This window comes from Salmo salar, chromosome 01 (genome assembly GCF_965601325.2).
Source record: "Salmo salar chromosome 01, fSalSal1, whole genome shotgun sequence".
Lineage (NCBI taxonomy): Eukaryota > Metazoa > Chordata > Actinopteri > Salmoniformes > Salmonidae > Salmo > Salmo salar.
In genome coordinates, this window is record NC_138291.1 from 45294856 (window position 1) to 45320700 (window position 25845).

The window sequence follows — 25845 nt, forward strand, 5'->3', positions numbered from 1 at the left end:
TTGTATCTCCCTTTGTGTTTCCCTCCTTCCTGTATGTCTCCCTGCAGCTCCAATGAGTGTACTTACAGCAGCACAGAAAGCAGACAACAACAGTGAAATGCAGTCGCCTGCAGTGTCTCCTTCCTTCCTCCCCAGCCAGCCAGGAAAGATTCCCGGCAGGAAGAGAGGGAGACCCCCACTTCATCGCAAGATGGATTTTCCAACCCACTACCCAGATTCCCTTCCTCCACTCAAAGTTCCCAAGAAGAGGGGGAGAAAGCCTGGCTTCAAGGTCAGTGTCAGGGATGGGATGGGAGGGGAGAAGAAGAGGAGTGTATGGGATGGGATGGGGGGGTGGCAGTGGGGATGCAGGATGTTTAAATATGCATATGATGTAGTAGCAAGACAGACCCAGTTTCATTTATATTTAGTGGGAGTCATATTTTTGGAAAAAGGCTTAACATAGGTTTGTTTAATTGAATAGTGTTCTGATTGGCCACTGTATATGCCTAGCAAAATGTCTGCATTGTTAAAATGATTGGTGAGTGTCGCAATAAGAATAGGGAATATTATGAATTATTAAGTAAAAAGTGATTTTATTTACACTGAACAAAAATAGAAACGCAACATGCAACAATTTCAAAGATGTTACAGTTCATATGAGGAAATCAGTCAATTGAAATAAATAAATTAGGCCCTAATCTATGGATTTCACTTGACTGGGAATACAGATATGCATCTGTTGGTCACAGAAACCTTTAAAAAAAAAAATGGGCCTCACAATGGGCCTCAGGAACTTGTCAATGTATTTTTGTGCATTCAAATTGCCATCGATAAAATGCAATTGTGTTCGTTGTCTGTAGCTTATGCCTGCCCATACCATAACCCCACCGCCACCATGGGGCACTCTGTTCACAACGTTGACATCAGCAAACTGCTCACCCACACGACGCCATACCCTTGGTCTGCGGTTGTGAGGCTGGCTCGACATAGTGCCAAATTCTCTAAAACGATGTTGGAGGCGGCTTATGATAGAGAAATTACCATTAAATTCCTCTGACAACAGCTCTGGTGGACATTTCTACAGTCAGCATGCCAATTGCACTCTCCCTCAAAACTAGAGATATCTATGGCATTGTGTTGTGTGACAAAACGGCACATTTTAGAGTGGCCTTTTATTGACCCCAGCACAAGGTGCACCTGTGTAATGAGCATGCTGTTTAATCAGCTTCTTGGTATGCCACACCTGTCTGGTGGATAGATTATCTTGGCAAAGGATAAATGCTTACTAACAGGGATGTAAACAAATTTGTGCACTAAATTTGAGAGAAATAAGCTTTTTGTTGGATATTTTATTTCAGCTCATGAAACATGGAACCAACACTACATGTTGCGTTTATATTTTTGTTTTGTGTACAAATTGCTGTACAAATACAATACCAGTCAAATGTTTGAACACACCTACTCATTCAATTTTTTTTATTTATTTGTTCTACATTGTGGAATAATAATGAAGACATCAAAACTATGAAATAACACATATGGATTGATGTAGTAACCAAAAACGTTTTAAACAAATCAAAATATATTTTATAATACAGATGGTTCAAAGTAGCCACCCCTTGCCTTGACAGCTTTGCACACTCGTGGCATTCTCTCAACCAGCTTCATGAGGTAGTCACCTGTAATGCATTTCAATTAACAGGTGGGCCTTGTTAAAAGTTCATTTGTGGAATTTGTTTCCTGCTTAATGTGTTTGAGCCAATCAGTTGTGTTGTGACAAAGTAAGGATGGTATACAGAAGATAGCTCTATTTGGTAAAAAACCCAAGTCCATATTTTGGCTAGAACAGCTCAAATAAGCAAAGAGAAACGACAGCCCATCATTACTTTAAGACATGAAAGTCAGTCAATCAGGAAAATGTCAAGAACTTTGAAAGTTTCTTCAAGTGCAGTCGCAAAAACCATCAAGCGCTATGATTGAACTGGCTCTCATGAGGACCGCCACAGGAAAGGAGGACCCAGAGTTACCTCTGCTGCAGAGGGTAAGTTCATTAGAGTTAACTGCACCTCAGATTGCACCCCAAATACATGCCTCACAGAGTTCAAGTAACAGACACATCTCAACATCAACTGTTCAGAGGAGACTGTGTAAATCAGGCATTCGTGGTCGATTTGCTGCAAAGAAACCACTACTAAAGGACACCAATAAGAAGAAGAGACTTGCTTGGGCCAAGAAACATGAGCAATGGAAATCTGTCCTTTGGTCTGATGAGTCCAAATGTAAGATTTTTGGTTCCAACCGCTGTTTAATTTTTGAGACGCAGAGTAGGTGAACGGATGATCTCTGCATGTGTAGTTCCCACCGTGAAGCATGGAGGAGGAGGTGTGATGGTGTGGGGGTGCTTTGCTGGTGACACTGTTGGTGATTTATTTAGAATTTAAGGCACACTTAACCAGCATGGCTACCACAGAATTCCGCAGCAATACACCATCCCATCTGGTTTGTGCTTTTATTTGTTTTTCAACATGACAATGACCCAAAACACACATCCAGGCTGTGTGAGGGCTATTTGACCAAGGAGTGTGATGGAGTGCTGCATCAGAAGACCTGGCCTCCACAATCACCCGACCTCAACCCAATTGAGATGGTTTGGGATGAGTTGGACCGCAGAGTGAAGGAAAAGCAGCCAACAAGTGCTAAGCATATGCTGAAACTCCTTCAAGACTATTGGAAAAGCATTCCTTATGAAGCTGGTTGAGAGAATGCCAAGAGTGTGCAAAGCTGTCATCAAGGCAAAGGGTGGCTAATTTGAAGAATCTCAAATATAAAATATATTTTGATTTGTAGAAAATAGTCCAAATAAAGAAAAACCCTTGAATAGTAGGTGTGTCCAAACTTTTGACTGGGACTGTATATTAATGTGGAGATTGCTGTTGAGTTGCAAACCATAATATTTTAATAATAATAGTACTACTACTAATAATAATAATATATGCCATTTAGAAGACCTTTTATCCAAAGCTACTTAGTCATGTGTGCATACATTTTATGTATGGGTGGCCCCGGGAATCGAACCCACAACCCTGCTGTGGAAGCAACATGCTCTACCAACTGAGCCATACAGAATAATTTTAGACTATTGTTGCTACCTAAAACTGGAATAAAATGCCATTATTTACAAGTGATCCATTTAAACTGTGTACAAATAACCCTGTAGATACTGAGATCCTACCCTTGTGTCTCCCTGCAGCTGAAGCCCAGGATGGTGATGACTCCCCTGGCCATCTCTCCTCCCAGCAGCACCCCAGAACCAGACATGAGCTCCATCCCCCAGGATGCTGCGACCATCCCCCACTCTGCCACGCCCCAGGTTCTCACAGGTAGGCCACGCCTTTTCGATCTCTCCTATTGTGTTCCCTGCAGTGTTTATCTACATAAACAAGCAGGGCAACATGGGTCTCTCTCTCTCTCTCTCTCTCTCTCTCTCTCTCTCTCTCGTTGTGTTCCCTGCAGTGTGTATCTACATCAACAAGCAGGCCAACATGGGTCCTAACCTGGATAGGAAGAAGCTGCAGCAGCTCCCAGATCATTTTGGGCCTGACAGGCCTTCCGTGGTGCTGCAGCAGGCTGTCCAGGGGTGCATCGACAGTGCCTTCCAGCAGAAAGCTGTGTTCACTCTCCTCACACAGGGCTATGGAGGAGAGAAAATATCAGGTATAACATAAACCCACAGATTGTATGTAGTGTAACTGAGATTTCTGTTTTATATTCATTTATTTCATTAGTAGAAATTGCCCATGGGGAAATAACAGAAATTGACATACACTCATTTGATAATGTAATAACAATGAGGTATCCTTCCTTTCTCATGTCCATTCACCCTCTGAATGGCACACATAAACAATCCATGTCTCAATTGTCTCAAGGCTTAAAAATCCTTCTTTAACCTGTCTCATTCCCTTCGTCTTCACTGATTGAAGTGGATTTAACATGTGACATCAATAAGGGAGCAAAGCTTTCACCAGGATTCACCTGGTCAGTCTATGTCATGGAAAGAGCAGGAGCCCTTAATGTTTTGTATACTCAGTGTAGAGAGCAATACTTTTGACCAGGGCCCATAAGGCTCTAGAATAGGGTGACATTTGTTGCTTTGAGATTGTTGCTTTGAGACATGGCAGTAGAGATGTGTCGCCTAGGGCAAGGTTAACAGCAACAAGCTTTACTACAATAGGAAATCAACAAAGTTTCTAGGTTAATCAAGTGTTCCTTTTGATTTCCAGCCACCTTCGATGGGAAGCAGCACCTTCTGAGTCTGCCTGTGGTCAACAGCGTTGGCTACGTGCTACGCTTCCTCAAGAAGCTCTGTCGCAGCTTGCACTGTGAAAACCTCTTCAGTGACCAACCAATCACCCAGCATAATGCCTCCTACCAATCAGAGGGTAATGTACTGTCCTTTATTCAATTAAATTCAAAATACTTGATTTATCTTACAAGGGGCAATTATGTAGGCAGGAGTGCAGATATGATGCATTGTACATTACTTCTTAGAAAACACACTCCCGTAATTTAACAAGAGCCTCTGAAAAAATGTCCCTCTGAAATATTGTGGGCTTAGTTCCCCAAATATTGTACTATATTGCTTCAGATTGCACATGGAGGCACAGAATGACAATTTGTGAAATACACATCATTTGGTGTTTTACTTGTGTAATCCCTAGTAATCCATTATCAAAATCCCTGTATTCCTACCCAAACAGCTGAGACCTCCATGCCAGAAGACTACCTAGAACACTCCCATGTCCCCCAGAAATATCCTAGGCTCAATTCCCCAAACATGTGCGTTTGTTGCTTCGGATTGGACAATTAAAGCACAGAACGGCATTTCAAATACATATTTCAAAGACTTCAGCTTCTATCCAAAAGTGATTCAAAGTATTGCAAATATTTTTTACTTATGTCATCTCTTTCCATTCATTTCACAGCTGAAACCTCCATGCCAGAGGAGTACCTTCTGGACCCGTCAGACAAACGCTACTCAATGGACCCAGGTGACTCCGCCTTTAGTGCCATAAGCTCCTCCTACTCATCCAAACCGTCCTATGGGTTTCGCTCCTCGCAGCAATTCCCCAACAGCTCCTCCCCCATGGGCATGTGTAGACAGACGTCTAGTCCAAATACTTTCCTGGAAGGTAACAGGATAGGTAAGAGACTGGAGAGTGGAGACTAGGGTTGCAAAATTCTGTTAACTTTCCCAAAATTACCAGGTTTTCCTGCTTATTCCCTTCTGATTCTGGCGATCTTCCAACTGGGTTTTCTGGAAAACCTGGGAATTTTGGGAAAGTTTGTTTCTTGCGATAATCACAATGCCCTAACCAGGTAAAATTGACCAGTAGTGAAATCTTTATTCTGTACCTGTCTTTCTCTTTTCTCATCCAGCGTACAATCCATCTCAGGACTCCCAGGAGTCCAAGGTGCCCCCTAGTAAGGACCCTTCCACCTGGAGTGTAGAGGACGTGGTGTGGTTCATCAGAGATGCTGACCCCCAGTCCCTGGGCCCTCATGTGGACATATTCAGGAAGCATGTAGGCTACCCCTGGGCTCACTCTTAATGAACTAATATTTTGATACCTTGCATCCTCTCTCCTCACCTTCTCAAAACGCCTTGGATGAGAAGGTCAGGGGAGAGGAACAGAGGAACCTTGGACCTTCTCCTCCAATATAGTTTAGAAGGAGGCAAGGAGACAGGGTGAGAGGAATCACAGAAAATGTCATTGAGATTGAGGCCTGCCCACTGGGCAAAACCTGGTTGAATAAACATTGTTTCCACGTCATTTCAACAACTGCAAAAAAATTTTGCTAACATTAAATCAACGTGGAAAACTGTTTGGATTAGCAAAAAGTCATCAATGTAAGGGACTAAAAAAAAAAAATGCTACCAACTTGCAACCTAAATCCAATGACATGGTGACTTTTTTTGGTTGATTTCACGTTGAATTCACATTAGTTGACAGCTTAACCAAATGTAAATCAAAACTAGATGTTGAACTGACGTCTGTGTCCAGTGGATGGATCTGCAACAGTGATCGGATTATATCTGGATGTGATGTTTTGTGAAATACTAACCAGGATTTGGGTCACTTCCATTACAATTCAGTCAATTCAGTAAACAACACTGATACACGTGTATGATTAGTTTACTTGTGGAGATTTAACCTGACTTTCTTTCCCACAGGAGATAGACGGCAACGCGTTGTTACTTCTAAAGAGTGAGATGATCATGAAGTACCTAGGACTGAAGCTGGGGCCAGCCCTGAAGCTCTGCTATCACATCGACAAACTAAAACAAAACAAGTTCTGAATCTGAACATTTTTTTCACTCCATCAATCTGTGGGACCCAACTTTGTGGATGCCTCCCAAATGGCACCTTTATATAGTGCACTACTTTTGACCAGAGCACTAAGGGTCCTGGTCAAAAGTAGTACACTATATAGGAAATAGGGTGCCATTTGGGATGCTATATTTTTTTCTAATTATTTAGCCTTTTCAGATGTTATGTAGCTAAAGAAAAAAAAATATTCTGACAGAATACAATGTTTTGGGATATTCTAGTTTTTATGTTGAAATAACTTTTTGGTTTATACAGATGACACAATATGCAAATTCTGGAATGCATAACTGATACACTGACAGACAATATTGGGAAAAGTAGACTATACTACTTCGAGGATACAGTTGTCCCATAAATGAGTTTATTAATGTACCTATGTGCCCAAAGCATATAGCAAGTCACATTTATGATCTGTTGAGAAGTGTGAATTATTTTAGATAAACTATTATTTATACTTGGTCTTCTAAAAACTTTGTTACGGCCCCACAAATGTGTGATAAAAACATAAAAATGGTCCCATATACCCTCACAAAAGTGATTTGAATGTGTCATAGGCTACAGACACAGTTCCACATATGGTTTTGCAAGTTCTATACACATCAATGTAAACTCATATTGTGAAGCATGTGATTAGAAACAGGAATTTAAGCCCATGTTAAACATTTTTAAACTGTTTTGTTTTTTACACCAAATAATGTAAACTAAACTCAGTGCAGAAATACAAATGCCTTTGCATATTGTTTTACATATTATTTTGATAAAATTGTCAACAAAAAAAACATGTTTATGCTCAAATACATGACAATGAGCCATTTCTAGTTGAATATACCAGATTGTCAAATAATTATCTTCGCCAGACACCTCACAAATTCATTGAAACTTGATTGTGTGAGTATTTACTATATAAATGTTTTACTACGTTATCATTCTTGAAACAGAGTTGGAGAGCATAAGGGATGACAACACTCACCGGGAAAAATGTCTAAGGACCTACAATATTGGGTTATGAGGCCATATAGCATTGCTTGTCTGTGCCAGTTTGGCAGTATGTGTACATTTTAGTAACCAGTGTATGTGAATGCTGCTGTATATGATTACATGTTAGCCATGCCAAGTCAAATCAAGCTGGGACGATGTCTTTTATTTTGAAAATCATATTGGAAAGATATACTGTAAGTCAGAGAATAACCAATGTATGGATGAGTTTATTTGTACTGGTGCTAAAGAAATTCTCAATGTATTGAATATCTCATGTTTGCTTTTGTGTTGTGAGTTTTAAATGGAAAACACTCAATGTGTGTATATAACCTGGCTGTGTATCCTAAGTATTAAATTAAGAAAATATTAAGGAAACAAGTTATGGTTTGAGGAGCATCTTTCTTTGTGATATCAACCAACTTACAGAATGAAATGAAGCTTAGGATTCAGGTAAAAATAATAATTAAACGTTACCAAATGTGTCCACATGGTGACACAATCATATGTTAATTCAAATAGTTCTGCTTCCTCCTGATGCAACATTATTTATTACAGGCTACTTCAGTATATTTGAATTAGTCATACAGTATATATAGCCTATCCTTTTTTACAGCCATGTTTGCATTGGAAGTTAGGCTACATAGGCTACATGCAGAAACCGTTGCAAATGTAGAATAGGGCAACATGCCTTACTGCAGTAGGCTTTGCAGGGGCATGTAAGTGGTATATTCTGACTGAATATAACTGTTAAAGTGTAACTATTTACTGAATATGCCATTATGATGCATAGCCCTTCAACAAAACAAAATAAAATCCCCCAGGTAAAATACATATTTAATTATGCTGGATGTGCTTATTGACTGGTTTTGGTCACCTCAATCATAATTTATCCATACACCTACCTATCCAATAAATGTAATTATTTGTGCTAAAAGGGAACACGACTTATAAGTCATAGATAGGCCTATACTTCTTTTATCAACGCAAATATAAAACCAAGCAGTTGGAGCAATGCACAGAGACAACAGTCAACATAAGATCAATTTGTGATGCACACGGGTGACGCCGTATGTCTACAGTCGCATTACCAAAGACTAGCGAGGGATCGGTCCCTACTGCCGCTGCTGCCTGCCTGCGCCTGTCTCATCTGGAATAGCACGGGAACCCGTTATTTTTCTCTCTGCGTCTTGAAGAGGCCAATTTTAGGGTATATTCCCATTTGGGCACTCTTGATCATCGGGAGGTTTTTTACTGTCTCAAAATACACGACAGTGCAGACGACCATTAGCAATAGCATCTCCAAAAATTGTATAATAAGGTAAGAAGCATGTGTCTGCAGAATGTCGTTTTTATGTTGGCATGGCATGTATTTAAATAGTTTGAGATTATTGTCTAGAGATATAATAATTTCCATTCACGATGTATCAAATAATTGGGGGTTTTCCTGCCCTTATAGACACGTTTCAATGAATGAGATTTGGGGAGAGGTTTGGCGTTTTATTTGGTGGATCTGTGCATCCATCATTAACATTTGCATAACGTTTAGCGATATAAAAACATGCTTAACTAATTATATTTCGAAAATAATATTCATATCATGTTTTTTTCCGTTGGTTTATTCACATTTCACGAGGATGACCAGATGTCATTTGATTGGCTGATAGTCAATTTTTGACGTTTTTATCATTTTTAGATGGTGCGCATGGTGAAAAATGACATGAGTGAGTGGTGTGATTTCGGGCGGGTTATCACTAAGCAGGTTTAATTCCCACACCACTGCGTCGTTTCTATCGGAATGCACTTGCATACCCCCCTCTATGTCCGAGCAGGCTTATACCATGAACTGGATATCTGAAACGACATGTTCTATCTGCAATTCAATTCCATATTTTTCTCCACATGACGTTAGTGTTGCGCGTACATGTGATGTGGACAACTATACATTGTTATATTTGTAACGACTGTAATCTAAGGGACTAGAATATTAAGCCTTGAAACCGCAGGAGCCAAACCCATTTTCACCTTCCCTCTGATCTCTTTTCTCATCTTCAAGCAAAATGTTCCTCCTCAAGGTCATTCCATGCCTTAGGCTCATTTGATGTTATGTACGATCCAAATAATTTCAACACAAGCCTTTTGGTAGCATCATCTAAATATATGTCATTTTTGAATGAAAAATATCCTTTGCGCCAAATGTTGGGTATGCAACGTACAGTGCAAATAGGCCAAGCCCATGTCAATGTAGTGTGCCTGTGTATTGTGTAATGTGCCTCTATGGGGCATGCATGGCCTCTGCAAAGAGGTCTGCACCTTTTTGGCATAGAAAGTGCACTGCTACATGGTTGTTGGTTCAAGCACGGTGCTTGCTGTCAATGACTCCATCACAAGGTATGCCTACTGCATAGCCTAAACCTCAGGCCATCGACAGCTTTTATAATATTATGGTTGTTCCAGTTATCATGATCTCCCACAACTGTCAATTTACAATTAGTCTTTGAGTAAATTGTATTATGTTTTCTAGGACAGGATAACATTTTAGCATATAAGGCAACTGTATGAAGGCCCGTGTATAGTTTCCATAGTCAACATATTGGCAGAACAGATGTAAGCAGTAGCCACTGCCAATCCAGGCTGTCAGATTTGTGACTTTTTATTATTTAAGATGATGATCCACTATGAGAGAGCAGCTCACCAGTTGGGTTGATTCCCTTGTTGATGAATTATCTAGTCAATGGCTTTAAAGGATTAATGAAGTACTGCACCATCGATGCTCCCTCCCTCCGCCCAAAACATGCTGCAAGTCTGAAGAGAACCGCATCAACTCCTATCTAACTAAGAGACTCCCTCACTCTTCGTCGTGTTATCATCTGAAGTTGCGGAAGGCATCGCCCAAGAATTTGCGAGATCAACATGAATGTCTGTTTTGTTTTTACAGGGACTTTGAGATTCCTTATGTAATGAAACGCGCTATATGAAATAAATATATTATTATTATTGCCCATGTACCCTATGGGTTACACACTGCTGGCTTCATATAATTACTCCATTATTTGATGAGGACATGTCATTATCACTCACTTCGTTTTCATTAATGAATAGATTCCTCTAGAGGTTTATACTTTGACGTTATTAAACGTGAACTGCAGTTAAAAGGATGCGTCCCAAATGGCACCCTATTCCCTATATAATAAACTACCAATGTACACAATACATTTGGGACGAACACCAAACATCAGGCTACTGGTCATTTTGAGATTTGGAATCCAGAACCAAAACTCGCGTGCGAAAGTCTGTCACAAGAGACTATAGGCTACAGGTAAAACGTAGACAGGTTGTTACATGATAGGTAATGATCGAACGCTTGATGTGAGTCTTGCTGACTGCAGTGTTCCTTCCCAGCACTGTGTGATGTCAGGCCAGAGACTGTGGTGCCAACAGATTTAGAAAACACAAATAGAACACTGGCATCAGGCAGGCAAAGCAATTCATTATTGATGAAAAGTCTTTTCTATTTTTATTTTTTTTACTCATTTCATTCCTTATAAAGGGACTGTTTGAAACGAAGCAGATTTGAGAGCAAACTTGTTGGTTACACTTCCTATGAAAAACCTCTCTTTATAACGCATTATAAGCACGTTTATAACACCTTATGCGTTATGCATAATGCATTATAATGCACGACATACATTTGAATGTGTGATAGGCTATTTCTATCACCATGATTAAAATGAAGAAATGCCTTACGTAATATTGTACTACATGTTGGTATAAGAAATACCCTGATGAAGGTCTATTGAGACCGAAACATAGGTCTTGGATCCATTAAATGTTGCAAAGCATCAAGATCACCTATGTGCTGGAGTTTCCTTTCTATTCAGTATAAATCCTTCCCAGTCATTGTTTTCAGAGATGTTTTATGTTATTGAGTCTCTTTGGTCATGTGCTTCCTGCACCACAGGCACCATGGGAAAACAGAACAGCAAGCTGACCCCTGAGGTGATGGAGGACCTGGTGAAGAGCACAGAGTTTAACGAACACGAGCTCAAGCAATGGTACAAAGGCTTCCTCAAAGACTGCCCCAGCGGCAGACTGAACCTGGACGAGTTCCAACAGCTCTATGTCAAGGTGTGTTGTGATTGGCTACATTCTCTGACTGCAGATCAGGTGTGGTACATCTGCTTCACATGCTGGAGACATTATTTATATGGTGTTATAACTTCTAACTAGGGAAATTATTGATATCATGATTATATAATGTGATTCTAAGTAATCTTTGTGAAGCTAGAACAGAGCGGAATCAGGGTTGATTTCTCTGTTCGTATTCGAACTGCACTGTTGTTCATTATATTTTCTAACTATATCACTCTGAGCCATGTATTATGGAATCCTTGTAAATGGTTCAAAGGAAGCCAGTAGAGGTGTGTGGGTAAGATCACTGGGAAGCCAAGCCAGTACAACCTGTGTTGTGATAAATGGCTTGTTTGCTCTATTACCTGTTAGTTCATATACCTAGAAAACCATGATATATCGGCCTAAGGCCGAGACAATAAGAAGACAGAGTGTCAGAATAAATTCAACCACACCTTTGTTACGTCACAAAACAGGAGAACAACATCTGTCCGGTGGAGTCCACAAAGCATATTGCATGTAGCAAACAGTTGCATGACCTATAGCATGGTCAAGCAAGTTAATCTTTTCAACATTTTCGGACTACTAAACCAACACCATAGAGTTACCGCAAGTCACAGAGAAAACAGGAGCTGCCTCCACTATTCCAGCACCATTTCAAATGTAACATTTCAACATCATCAAATCACCTATACTTGGTCTAATACAGTGACTAACTAAAAGATTCCCAAAACAATTTAGTCCAATCAACGTAAGCAAAATATCATGTGGCTGTCCATGGTACTGATTTTTGTGTGTGCATAAGTAGAAAAAACATGTTGACTCACCCTACTACCAATGCCATCCTCCTCTCTTTCATGTTGTCAGAACGGTCTATGACTCAGTCATACAGTACACACTTTTAGTTTTTGTTATCCTAGGCTACCTGGCTAAAATTCTTGCTCTCTTGCCTAACTAGTTACAGTGAGGGAAAAAAGTATTTGATCCCCTGCTGATTTTGTACGTTTGCCCACTGACAAAAAAATTATCAGTCTATAATTTTAATGGTAGGTTTATTTGAACAGTGAGAGACAGAATAACAACAACAACAAAATCCAGAAAAACGCAAGTCAAAAATGTTATAAATTGATTTGCATTTTAATGAGGGAAATAAGTATTTGACCCCCTCTCAATCGGAAAGATTTCTGGCTCCCAGGTGTCTTTTATACAGGTAACGAGCTGAGATTAGGAGCACACTCTTAAAGGGAGTGCTCCTAATCTTAGCTTGTTACCTGTATAAAAGACACCTGTCCACAGAAGCAATCAATCAGATTCCAAACTCTCCACCATGGCCAAGAACAAAGAGCTCTCCAAGGATGTCAGGGACAAGATTGTAGACCTACACAAGGCTGGAATGGGCTACAAGACCATCGCCAAGCAGCTTGGTGAGAAGTGAGCTTGGTGAGAATTATTCGCAAATGGAGGAAACACAAAAGAACTGTCAATCTCCCTCGGCCTGGGGCTCCATGCAAGATCTCACCTCGTGGAGTTGCAATGATCATGAGAACGGTGAGGAATCAGCCCAGAACTACACGGGAGGATCTTGTCAATGATCTCAAGGCAGCTGGGACCATAGTCACCAAGAAAACAATTGGTAACACACTACGCCGTGAAGGACTGAAATCCTGCAGCGCCCGCAAGAAAGCACATAAGAAAGCCCCCTGCGCAAGAAAACACATATACATGCCCATCTGAAGTTTGCCAATGAACATCTGAATGATTCAGAGGACAACTGGGTGAAAGTGTTGTGGTCAGATGAGACCAAAATGGAGCTCTTTAGCATCAACTCAACTCGCCGTGTTTGGAGGAGGAGGAATGCTGCCTATGACCCCAAGAACACCATCCCCACCGTCAAACATGGAGGTGGAAACATTATGCTTTGGGGGTGTTTTTCTGCTAAGGGGACAGGACAACTTCACCGTATCAAAGGGACGATGGACGAGGCCATGTACGGTCAAATCTTGGGAACCTCCTTCCCTCAGCCAGGGCATTGAAAATGGGTTGTGGATGGGTATTCCAGCATGACAATGACCCAAAACACACGGCCAAGGCAACAAAGGAGTGGCTCAAGAAGAAGCACATTAAGGTCCTGGAGTGGCCTTGCCAGTCTCCAGACCTTAATCCCATAGAAAATCTGTGGAGGGAGCTGAAGGTTCGAGTTGCCAAACGTCAGCCTCGAAACCTTAATGACTTGGAGAAGATCTGCAAAGAGGAGTGGGACAAAATCCCTCCTGAGATGTGTGCAAACCTGGTGGCCAACTACAAGAAACGTCTGACCTCTGTGATTGCCAGAAGGGTTTTGCCACCAAGTACTAAGTCATGTTTTGCAGAGGGGTCAAATACTTATTTCCCTCATTAAAATGCAAATCAATTTATAACATTTTTGACATGCGTTTTTCTGGATTTTTTTGTTGTTATTCTGTCTCTCACTGTTCAAATAAACCTACCATTAAAATTATAGACTGATCATTTCTTTGTCAGTGGGCAAACGTACAAAATCAGCAGGGGATCAAACATTTTTTTCCCTCACTGTAACATTAGCCTACTACATCTAGCTACATATTGAACTTCCATCCTCTCAGGCCAGGGGCACAATGTATGAATTTATGGTTGCATCAGAATTGTCATTATAATCATTGGTCAGTACGGAGAATTAAGTAAAACCAAGTCCAAATCCCTATATCAATTCATTGCTAATTTAGGAAAGGGCCAATTTTAGCTAGCCTCTGGAGGACAACAACACAACGAGATGCAACAATTCAAAAAAAATTCTGTCAATGACGTTTCGTTTTTGATGTGATGTGATTTGTGTGATGCCAAATCCAAACTGGCTCCGCTTGACACTTTTTTTGGTGTGCCAGGACCATTCACAGTCGGGTTCACTCAGTTTAGCTCAACGCTGATTGCCAATTATTGTATACAAATAAATATCAAAGGAGGCCAAATGCTCGCTGGCTTCCCTTGCTTCCAATGTTATGGGCGGCAACAATGTCATACTCTTTTTGACCAGACAGCATTAGATAGATGGGCTACACATACAGAGACAGAGGGGCGCTGTTTCGCTCACTAGGATGCTTTCTCCGGTGAGATACATTAACCTTTTGCGAATTGAAGGAAAATTATGAAACACAGAGAGAAAAAAGATAAAATAATTTCTGTTTAATTACATTTTTCTTTGAACTTTTTTTGGGGAAGCCTGGCTTCTCTTGGCATCAATGAATACACAACACTGAAGGAAGCTGTTCCTTTCAGTTAGAGATCTAAGTTAGATAGAGCTAAAGACATGTTTTTAAACGTCATTACAGAGATTAATAAATAGTTGGATATCACAGCTGTCTCTCAATCAATCACTCTACTTTGCAGTTCTTCCCGTATGGCGACGCATCAAAGTTTGCACAGCACGCCTTTAGGACCTTCGACAAGAACAGCGACGGCACCATCGACTTCCGAGAGTTCATCTGTGCCCTGTCTATCACATCGCGTGGCAGTTTCGAGCAGAAGCTCAACTGGGCCTTCAACATGTACGACCTGGATGGAGATGGCAAGATCACCAGGGTGGAGATGTTGGAGATCATCGAGGTAAGGAATCCCATTGATGGCTGGTTTCCCAGACACAGATTAAGCCACATTCTGGATTAAAAAGCTATTTCCTCCATTGAAATTGCTTTTTAGTCCATTATTAGGTTTAATCTGTGTCCGGGAAACCAGCCCTATACTGTGTGTTTAAAACAAATTCTACTGGATTGTTACTATGACGTTTATACCATTTGTTAAAGCTATCTATCCAGTTTGATGTAATCAGCAGTGCATGTTATTAGAATGTATTCTGCAAAGACAAACATGACTGAAAGGAAACATTGAGACAGAGGACGGTCAAGTTTAGCTCGATAATCAGGAGAATGTGTAGGACTACAGTGTTATATTGTGGGGAACATTTGTAAATAACTGCAGTAGTATTGAGATTTAACTTTGAACATGTTAACATATTAACCAAGACCGTCTGAAAATAGGTATTTCGTTAATTATACCCCTGTTCCTTTCTGTGGTATTGCCTTACTTATCATCCCTCCATGTTGTCCCCTGTGTCTCTCTAGGCCATATACAAAATGGTGGGCACTGTGATCATGATGAAGATGAACGAGGATGGCCTGACACCGGAGCAGAGGGTGGACAGGATCTTCAGCAAGATGGATAAGAACAACGACGACCAAATCTCATTGGATGAGTTCAAAGAGGCGGCCAAGAGCGATCCGTCCATCGTGCTCCTCTTGCAGTGTGATATGCAGAAGTGAGAAGGAGGTGCTCATCTGTATAAAACCAGACGTGTACACACTCTGCGGACAGGCAGCACATGTTTTAATGTCTCATTAAGTTCTTCTTCTCAGCCATTTCCACAGGAAAAAAATTATGCTTGGACTATTTTTCAATGGACTCGCTTCTTGTGGTTGTATGCATGAGAATGTGAAATAGCTGAATCATTTTGAATATATTATATTACACAATATCATGACACATTTATATTTTATCAAACCTAACCTGCCAATGTGAATTGTGCACAAGTAATCCTACTCCATTTACCCATTCACTTTTAGGCTAGCTTGTATATCAGTGAAGCGCTATACATTGAATTATTCTGTTCTTGAAGTATTTAGATGATCCATGTCCACTGCTGCAGCTAGCTGCTAATGCTAATGCTTAACATACTGGTAATGAACAATAATTCCTATGATAATTGTAACTCGTCTCTATAATATCCAAACTTCTTGAGCTCTTGGAAAGATAGAGACTGGAACTGTGTAGGTTCCAATCTTTGCATGCATGTGTTATGTGTTCAGACTCTATAATCTAACCTCTTCAATTTTTGCATCCTCAAGAGCGGTATTCAAGAAGAAGTCCTCCGAAAAGCGTTTGGTATTGTTGCATGGGATGTACAGTAGTGATTCACCAGACCATTGTATTATTAACCTCCTGTGGGAGCATGTTGCCCTCATTATTAATAACATTACGTATGTGTAATTAATATGACACGAGTTCTTGAATGATAGCTAATACGAGCCCTTGTAACCTCTCACACAGAGTCCAGATGTATCTGAAAGTTGAGTATTGAATTAAAATCCAGCACTATAGAACAACTAGTGAATAAATATGCTGCTGATGATATACTATATTTCCCTTATAATATTATTCTATTGCACTGTTGCCATCAATCAACACTAGGCCAATGCTTATCCATCTTCAATGGTATCAACCACCTATCACTCTTAGCATTGCTGGATACATAAAGCACCATGATAACTCCAAATTGGTTGGAATTCTCAGCCTGTACGTTTGCCCACTCGATTTACAATACAAAGTAACATCACACATATCAATATGTTTACAGTAACACAGAGCACGGCAAAAATTGAACAAATCTTGGCTTTCAAGCATGGCGTCCGGAGCTTGTGAATTTCCAAAGCCAGATACGAAAAGCCTTAAGAGTTTACTGGACATACTGCGTTCCTACAAAAGGTACTTTTATATAAAACAACTTTTTATTGAAGGTTTAATCTTCTAATCTCTTAATCAATCTAAGTTTACAATGGTCTGTGATGGTGCAGAACCCCTCCACGAGTTGCAAGAAGTGCTAGATAAAAACAAAAGCTTCTGAAACTAAAAGTTATAGTTCTGTTTCAAATTTACTCCTATATGGATTGCAGATATCGTGAAAATGTGCATTTCATTGAACATACTAGACCTATTTAACATTTCGAAGCTATGCAGGCATGTACTGGCAAACATTCCACTTATTATACTAGTGGAAGCTGACACCGTTATTCATAGTTCTGGATACAGCATAATGTAGACTTGAATGCTCATTATTGATTATTATTTGTCTATACTATTATTTGTACAGGATGATCCAAACTTCATGGCAACAATTTTTGTCAAGTAAATGTTTATACTAAATATGAAAAATCTAATTTAAAAGATAAGTGACTGTGTATTTTGTTTATTTTGTTCTTTTTATACATGTGGCATGTGTTGCACCCAAAATTACGTAGTTACATTCTTTATGTAGTACTAATGAAACTCAATAAAAACATCTATGGGCTTTTTCAAAAGGCATGGTCTGGTAAGTGTGATGCTATTCATTAACCAATACGCCAACATCGAAATTAAGCAAGTTTGACAATTGGTTAGGTTCCAAAGGTATACGTTTTGTGATGCATTTTATTGTTGTTTGAGGTGAATTATTCACCTTTCAAGATTCTCTGATTTAACAATTTTTTCCTATTTCTGTCTATTTTTCCACCAATGTGTGTAATTGCATTTATTACAACCAATGACAATTGTTTAAGCTAAGATTTGTTATATAACCAGGGATAAAAGTAAAGCGGTACGGTCCGGTACGGCATCCCAGCAAAATAAAGTTGGGGTACGCCATGGGGGTACGCCATACCGGTAAAACATGAGCCTATCACAATAATGAAAACAAAATGTGAAGAAAACTGTAGGCTGTTACACCACTTTTTATCATTACTTCATGTCAGATGCAAGAAAAATTAGCGGATGCACTTGAAAACTGGTGGTGTAGGCCAGGGTTTCCCAAACTAGGTCCTAGTAAAGGAGCCCTTTGTAGTGATCGTTTGACAATCAGATAAAAAAGCATCATGACTGGTTGTGTTTATGCCACAATAAAAGGTAATACATTTTAAAAGTGAAATGACAAATCTTTACGACTAGGCCCACAGATATCCTATTTAATTAACAGGGATTCTATATGTAGTTCTATGATTAGGCCGCTAAACATTTTTGGTGCAAGCGCACGCACATATAGGAGGTCCCGAACCGGGAAGAAATTAATTATACATTCTCCCCTGTATATAATTTTTTTGTAACAGTAAGAATTCCAACATAATACATTTTTTGAAAAATTGTCTGCTTAAAACACATGCAAAAATTATTTTTCTTTCGTCTCTCTGTTTCATAAATGCCCTTCAATTCACAAGAGGCTGAATGTATGTCACTGGAGAAAGCGTCCAAGCGAACGAAACAGTGCCCCTCTTTCTCTGTATGTGTAGCCCATCCATGCTGTCTGGTCAAAAACAGTATGACATTGTTGCTGCCCTACATTGAATGCAAGGGAAGCCAGCGAGCATTTGGCCTCCCTTGATAATTTTAGGCATCAGCATTGAGCTAAACTGCGTGAACTCAGCTGTGAATGGCGCACCAAAAAAAAGGGAAGGGGGAGGCCAGTTTGGATTTGGCTTCACACCAATCACATCACATTAGAAGCCAAACATCATTGTCAGAAAACTTGAATTGTTACATCCCATTGTGTCGTTGTCCTCTGGTGGCTAGCTAGCTAGCTATAATCTGCCTTTTCCTAAATTAGACATGGATGGAGATAGGGATTTGTGGTTTTACTTAATTCTACATAATGGCCAATAATTATAACGGCGATTCCAACCATAAATTCATACATTGTGCCCTTGGCCTAAGAGGATGGAAGTTCAACATGTAGCTAGATGTAGTAACGTCAGGCTAATGTTAACTAGCTGGCCTGGCACATCGTTGCCCATGAAAGGAAGTTAGGCTTGCGAACAAGCATTTTAGCCATGTAGACTAGGGGGTGAGTCAACATGTTTTTTCTACTTGCGAGCACACACACACACACACTTACACACACACACACACACACACACACACACACACACACACACACACACACACACACACACACACACACACACACACACACACACACACACACACACACACACACACACACACACACACACACACACACACACACAACCCTACAGCATGGTAACTCTCCGTGGTTCTACAGTGAGGGAAAAAAGTATTTGATCCCCTGCTGATTTTGTACGTTTGCCCACTGACAAAGAAATGATCAGTCTATAATTTTAATGGTAGGTTTATTTGAACAGTGAGAGACAGAATAACAACAAAAGAATCCAGAAAAACGCATGTCAAAAATATTATAAATTGATTTGCATTTTAATGAGGGAAATAAGTATTTGACCCCCTCTCAATCAGAAAGATTTCTGGCTCCCAGGTGTCTTTTATACAGCTAACGAGCTGAGATTAGGAGCACACTCTTAAAGGGAGTGCTCCTAATCTCAGCTTGTTACCTGTATAAAAGACACCTGTCTACAGAAGCAATCAAAAAATCAGATTCCAAACTCTCCACCATGGCCAAGACCAAAGAGCTCTCCAAGGATGTCAGGGACAAGATTGTAGACCTACACAAGGCTGAAATGGGCTACAAGACCATCGCCAAGCAGCTTGGTGAGAAGGTGACAACAGTTGGTGCGATTATTCGCAAATGGAGGAAACACAAAAGAACTGTCAATCTCCCTCGGCCTGGGGCTACATGCAAGATCTCACCTCGTGGAGTTGCAATGATCATGAGAACGGTGAGGAATCAGCCCAGAACTACACGGGAGGATCTTGTCAATGATCTCAAGGCAGCTGGGACCATAGTCACCAAGAAAACAATTGGTAACACACTACGCCATGAAGGACTGAAATCCTGCAGCGCCCGCAAGGTCCCCTTGCTCAAGAAAGCACATACACATGCCCGTCTGAAGTTTGCCAATGAACATCTGAATGATTCAGAGGACAACTGGGTGAAAGTGTTGTGGTCAGATGAGACCAAAATGGAGCTCTTTGGCATCAACTCAACTCGCCATGTTTGGAGGAGGAGGAATGCTGCCTATGACCCCAAGAACACCATCCCCACCATCGAACATGGAGGTGGAAACATTATGCTTTGGGGGTGTTTTTCTGCTAAGGGGACAGGACAACTTCACCGCATCAAAGGGACGATGGACGGGGCCATGTACCATCAAATCTTGGGTGAGAACCTCCTTCCCTCAGCCAGGGCATTGAAAATGGGTCGTGGATGGGTATTCCAGCATGACAATGACCCAAAACACACGGCCAAGGCAACAAAGGAGTGGCTCAAGAAGAAGCACATTAAGGTCCTGGAGTGGCCTAGCCAGTCTCCAGACCTTAATCCTATAGAAAATCTGTGGAGGGAGCTGAAGGTTCGAGTTGCCAAACGTCAGCCTCGGGGGTTTTGCCACCAAGTACTAAGTCATGTTTTGCAGAGGGGTCAAATACTTATTTCCCTCATTAAAATGCAAATCATTTTCTAATGTTTTTGACATGCATTTTTCTGGATTCTTTTGTTGTTATTCTGTCTCTCACTGTTCAAATAAACCTACCATTAAAATTATAGACTGATCATTTCTTTGTCAGTGGGAAAACGTACAAAATCAGCAGGGGATCAAATACTTTTTTCCCTCACTGTAAATCAATAGTTGTTTTGTTGTCCGAAAATGTCGGAAACGTTAACTTGCTTGACCATGCTGTAGGTCATGTAACTGCTTGTTACATGCAATATGTTTTGTGGACTTCACTGGACAGGTGTTGCTCTCCGGTTTTGTGATGAAACAAAGGTGTGGTTGAATTTATTCTGCCATTGTCTTCTTATTGTCTCGACCTTAGGCCTATAGTTTATAGACACTACATGATCAGAAGTATGTGGAACATCTCATTTCAAAATCATGGGCATTCATTTAGAGTTTGTCTCCCCTTTGCTTTAATAACAGCCTCCACTCTTCTGTGAAGGCATTCCACTAGATGTTGGAACATTGCTGCGGGGACATGCTTCCATTCAGCCACAAGAGCACTGATGTTGGGCGATTAGGCCTGGCTCGCAGTCTGCGTTCTAATTCATCAAAAAGGTGTTCGATGGGGTTGATGTCAGGGCTCTGTGCAGGCCAGTCAAGTTCTTCCACAGTGACCTCGACAAACCATTTCTGTATGGACCTCGCTTTGTGCACGGGGGCATTGTCATGCTGAAACAGGAAGGGGCCTTCCCCAAACGGTTGCCACAAAGTTGGAAGGACAGAATTGTGTAGAATATCATTGTATGCGGTAGCGTTAAGATTTCCCTTCACTGGAACTAAGGGGCCTAACCCGAACCATGAAAAACAGCCACAGACCATCATTCCTCCTCCACCAAACTTTACAGTTGGCACTTTGCGTTCGGGCAGGCAGCGTTTTCCTAACATACACCAAACACAGATTCGTCCATCGGACTGCCAGATGGTGAAGCTTGATTCATCACTCCAGAGAACGCATTTCCACTGCTCCAGAGTCTAATGGCGGTGAGCTATACACCACACCAGCCGGGGATCTTAGACTTGTGTGCCGCTGCTCGGCCATGGAAACCCATTTCATGAAGCTCCCGACGAACATTTCTTGTGCTGGCGTTGCTTCCAGAGGCAGTTTTGAACTCGGTAGTGAGTGTTGCAAACGAGGACAGAAAATATTTACGTGCTACTCGCTTAAGCACTCTTTCTGTGACCTTGTGTGGCCTACTACTTTGCGGATGAGCTGTTGTTGCTCATAAACGTTTCCACTTCACAGTTGACCGGGGCACCTAGGTGGGGCATTATTATAAATAATAATAATACAATTATTCCGTTTTTTAAAACCTGTTTTGCATGTTATTTTGGCATTAATACTTGTCACATATCAGTTTGCAAGCAACGTAAAAAATACATGATCATTGAGTTAATAAAGTCACATACAAACATGGTCTCTTTTTTGTTTCCTTGAGTAAGGCAGCTCCAAAATGTAGGTGTTTCAGCCTAGCTCAGTGCTTTCTGTGGTGGTGGGGCAGCCAGCGGAAAATACGGAGCGTAGGGGTTGGTACTGTTCTCTAGTTGCGCTGTGATTGGCTCAGTGTTCTGTAACTCATGGGGACACTACATCACCGCAAAATCTACGGGGAGAGCTCAAACCTTCAAGCCCCTTGGGTGCTGCCATGGAGTTACATTAGAACTGCCCATTCAAGAAGGCTCAAGGTCATTGACCACAGATAAATTACGTCAAATCACATTATATCTACCGTAGCTCTGATTGGACTGATCATGTCAACATCATACTTTCAAAATCTTAGTTAGCCAGCTAGCAGTTTCATCATGAATCAAGTCGACAATCTACTGGCAAATCCTTTTCAATCCTTGTCATATGAAGAGAAATAATGAAGAGAAATTATAGATAAAACGTATTGGTGCTCATCAACCATTGGACATAAACATTACACAATAAGTTGGAAATCGCAAATTCAACAATGAGTGGTTGGAAGGAATCAGTGGCTAACCGCAAGCATTGCAAAGCAATCACTAGCCTGATATTCAGTGGAGTGGGGTACAAGTCTGAGTTTCAGGGTCTCTTTTCCAAGTTTAAAAGGATAAAGATTCAACATTGGCCAGGCTGTCAATCCAGCATGACTTCTGCCGCGTTCAAAACAACTGGGAAATCTCAGACTTCAGTGAGTTCAAGACCTGAAGATCACTGACGTCATGAGTCAACCTTGTTCCAACCTTGAGGTCCCAGTTGTCTTAAAAGCACCATTAATCCAGAGAATGCCAGACTTTGATGACAAAGTTTGATGACAAAATTTACCCACGAAGATCTGCCGCGCCACCTTCCTGTTCAAGTGAGCACAGCACAACAAGGTGAGTCCAGCATCCCAGAGTCGCCTCTTCACTGTTGAAGTTGAGACTGGTGTGTTGAGGGTACTATTTAATGAAGGTGCCAGTTGAGGACTTGTGAGGCGTCTGTTTCTCAAACTAGACACTCTAATGTACTTCTCCTCTTGCTCAGTTGTGCAGCGGGGCCTCCCACTCCTCTTTCTATTCTGGTTAGAACCAGTTTGCGCTGTTCTGTGAAGGGAGTAGTACACAGCGTTGTACGAGATCTTCAGTTTCTTGGCAATTTCTCGCATGGAATTGCCTTAATTTCTCAGAACAAAATTAGACTGACGAGTTTCAGAAAAAGTTATTTGTTTCTAGCCATTTTGAGCCTGTAATCAAACCCAGAAATGCTGATGCTCCAGATACTCAACTAGTCTAAAGAAGGCCAGTTTTATTGTTTCTTTAATAAGCACAACAGTTTTCAGCTGTGCTAACATAATTGCAAAAGGGTTTCTAATGATCAATTAGCCTTTTAAAATGATAAACTTGGATTAGCTAACACAACGTGCCATTGGAACACAGGAGTGATGGTTGCTGAAATGGACCTCTGTATGCCTATGTAGATATTCCATAAAAAATCTGCCGTTTCTAGCTACAATAGTCATTTACAACATTAACAATGTCTACACTGTATTTCTGATCAATTTGATGTTATTTTAATGGACCAAAAATGTACTTTTCTTTCAAAAACAAGGGCATTTCTAAGTGACCCCAAATATTTGAATGGTAGTGTAGGTATTAATATGGCTTTTTTTTTACCTGGCTTTGCTTCCCTGTTTTACCCACGCACCGCTACTGGCATTAGCGCAATTGCTAACTAGTCTTAGCGCAATGACTGGAAGTCTATGGTAGCTGCTAGCATGCTAGTAGGTACCATAGACTTCCAGTCATTGTGCTAACACTAGTTAGCATTGGCTCATGACACTATCTCTAACTTCCTTCATATTGGATGTAGAGACATAAAAATGGTGTCCATGAGTTTTTTCTGGCTGTGGGGAAGTAGATAAAGGGCTTCATTGCCAAAATCCTGAAGTAGCCCTTTAAAGCACATCATTACCATTCAAATTATTTAAAACCAATACAGTAACCTGAGCATATACAGATAAATCAATAACAGGGTTGGGCAAATTGATTCTGAACAAGGACTACAAAAAACTAAATGATACAGTCTATTACTAACTGTAATCAAAGTCATAGATATTTACATCTAGTGTACAAGAGTATTGTACACATACACATACAGTAAGATTTAAAAGGTTTGGACGCTACAGACAGAAGTTGGCAGATCGGCTGTACCGACTTCAGAAGGCACTCAACAAATCAGCCAAAACCAAATTCACAGTTAAATGCTCAACATCGCACCACATGCTTTCAAAGTATCCTCAATTGCACGCAAATAATACATACAAATAAAATACTGTATGTGAGATATCCAGGTCGCAGTTGTCGCAGTTGTAAATGAGAACTTGTTCTCAACTGGCCTACCTGGTTAAATAAAGTGAGAAAAAAAAAATATATGCATAGAAATATGTGAAACTGTTGAAAATACAACACAGATGTATCTACACAGACACCATGAACATGTTTAGGCCTACAGTACATACTGTAATACAAGGTTCATGATTCATCCATCTGCATGGCCCACAGCAATAAAGCAGAGACAAGCCTCCCAGAGAGGCTCCAGACTCTCCCAATATTCAATTATTGCAAACATGACTCAAATGTGTTTAAAAATGTGTTCTGATGGCATGATGGTTGCCTGCTCAATCATCTATAAGTTACTCAAGCTCTGCATCCCCTGTCTGTCCTTCAGCTCTCTCTGGATCCTGAACCTGATGGATCTTAATATGTTCACTTTCTGGTAGATTGCTGAAAGACAAGTTTGAGAGACACACCAACAATACATCTTTAATGTACTGCATAAGATCAATAATGGCAAGCAATATACAACCTGCTATATCTGTCCCATTCCCCACTACTTACAGTACATTCGGAAATAATTCAGACCCTTGACTTTTTCCACATTTTGATAATTTGCAGCCTTATTCTAAAATTGATTAAAACATTTTTTTAAATCCTTTGTCAGTCTACACACAATACCCCATAATGACAAAGATAATTGTGCATGTCCTTTGGAAAACTAATTGGAGACAATTGTAATTTTCAACTTTTCCAAACTATCATTGACTCAGTAAGACTTAAATTAATCATAGAAGTGGAATGTTTGATGAAATACTGTTTCAAAATCTATGTGAATCCAGATGCGTAAATAACAATCATGCATGTAGTCCTGTCTTACCATATAGACGTCAAACTTGTCGAGGCACCTGAAGGGGGACTCAGTGATCTCCCAGAGGGAGAGGATGAAGCACACTGTGGAGAAGGATCTCCAGACAGAGAATGCATGTCACTCATACTGTCGTTCTCACGGCTTGGCGGCTTCACCTGCAAAGCTCCAGGAGGTTACATAAAGGACAAGACAGAAAACAGGACAAACTAAGTTGGGTTTCACACCCATAGCTGGTGTGTATAGCTCTGTCTGTTTTATGTGGTTGTTTTCATGCATTTCCTGTTGTCTGTAAATGTTGATGGTTTAATGTTGTCTCAGTCCTCTTGGATGTGAAACACATTCCTATAAAAGGCCAAATAAATTAACTGAACAATTTTGATAAAAATCAATGTCAAATTGATTCTGACTAATATATCGGTATTATGTAAAAGCTATGGAGGCCATTTGAAAGCTAGGATTAGCTCACAAACCGAGATGG

At 40.5% G+C, this 25845-nt stretch overlaps 2 protein-coding genes across 5 annotated transcripts in view; both read left to right on the forward strand.

Annotated features, from left to right (window-relative positions):
* LOC106603366 (Scm polycomb group protein like 4) overlaps nucleotides 1-7727 on the forward strand; it is a 20951-nt gene extending 13224 nt beyond the window's left edge. For all 4 annotated transcript variants that reach the window (XM_082974844.1, XM_014196945.3, XM_014196964.3 and 1 more), the window contains 7 exons: nucleotides 48-271; nucleotides 3233-3362; nucleotides 3496-3696; nucleotides 4263-4421; nucleotides 4965-5183; nucleotides 5419-5564; nucleotides 6215-7727. In XM_082974844.1, the coding sequence (XP_082830970.1) occupies nucleotides 48-271; nucleotides 3233-3362; nucleotides 3496-3696; nucleotides 4263-4421; nucleotides 4965-5183; nucleotides 5419-5564; nucleotides 6215-6340 (1205 nt within the window). In that variant the 3' untranslated portion in view covers nucleotides 6341-7727. The remainder of the gene's footprint in view (nucleotides 1-47; nucleotides 272-3232; nucleotides 3363-3495; nucleotides 3697-4262; nucleotides 4422-4964; nucleotides 5184-5418; nucleotides 5565-6214) is intronic.
* Nucleotides 7728-8348: 621 nt separating this feature from the next.
* LOC106603349 (visinin-like protein 1) lies at nucleotides 8349-17624 on the forward strand. The gene is made up of 4 exons (XM_014196914.3): nucleotides 8349-8667; nucleotides 11308-11474; nucleotides 14880-15095; nucleotides 15611-17624. Exons 2-4 carry the CDS (start codon nucleotides 11313-11315, stop codon nucleotides 15806-15808), a joined length of 576 nt encoding a protein of 191 aa, XP_014052389.1. The 5' UTR covers nucleotides 8349-8667; nucleotides 11308-11312; the 3' UTR covers nucleotides 15809-17624.
* The last annotated feature ends 8221 nt before the right edge of the window (nucleotides 17625-25845 follow it).

What these genes read in the sequence shown, in the direction of transcription:
- LOC106603349 (XM_014196914.3), top strand. Translation starts at nt 11,313, where the DNA reads ATGGGAAAACAGAACAGCAAGCTGACCCCTGAGGTGATGGAGGACCTG. An exon ending in TCCAACAGCTCTATGTCAAG is followed by an intron (nt 11,475 to 14,879) that starts GTGTGTTGTGAT and finishes TCTACTTTGCAG; the next exon opens with TTCTTCCCGTATGGCGACGC. An exon ending in AGATGTTGGAGATCATCGAG is followed by an intron (nt 15,096 to 15,610) that starts GTAAGGAATCCC and finishes GTGTCTCTCTAG; the next exon opens with GCCATATACAAAATGGTGGG.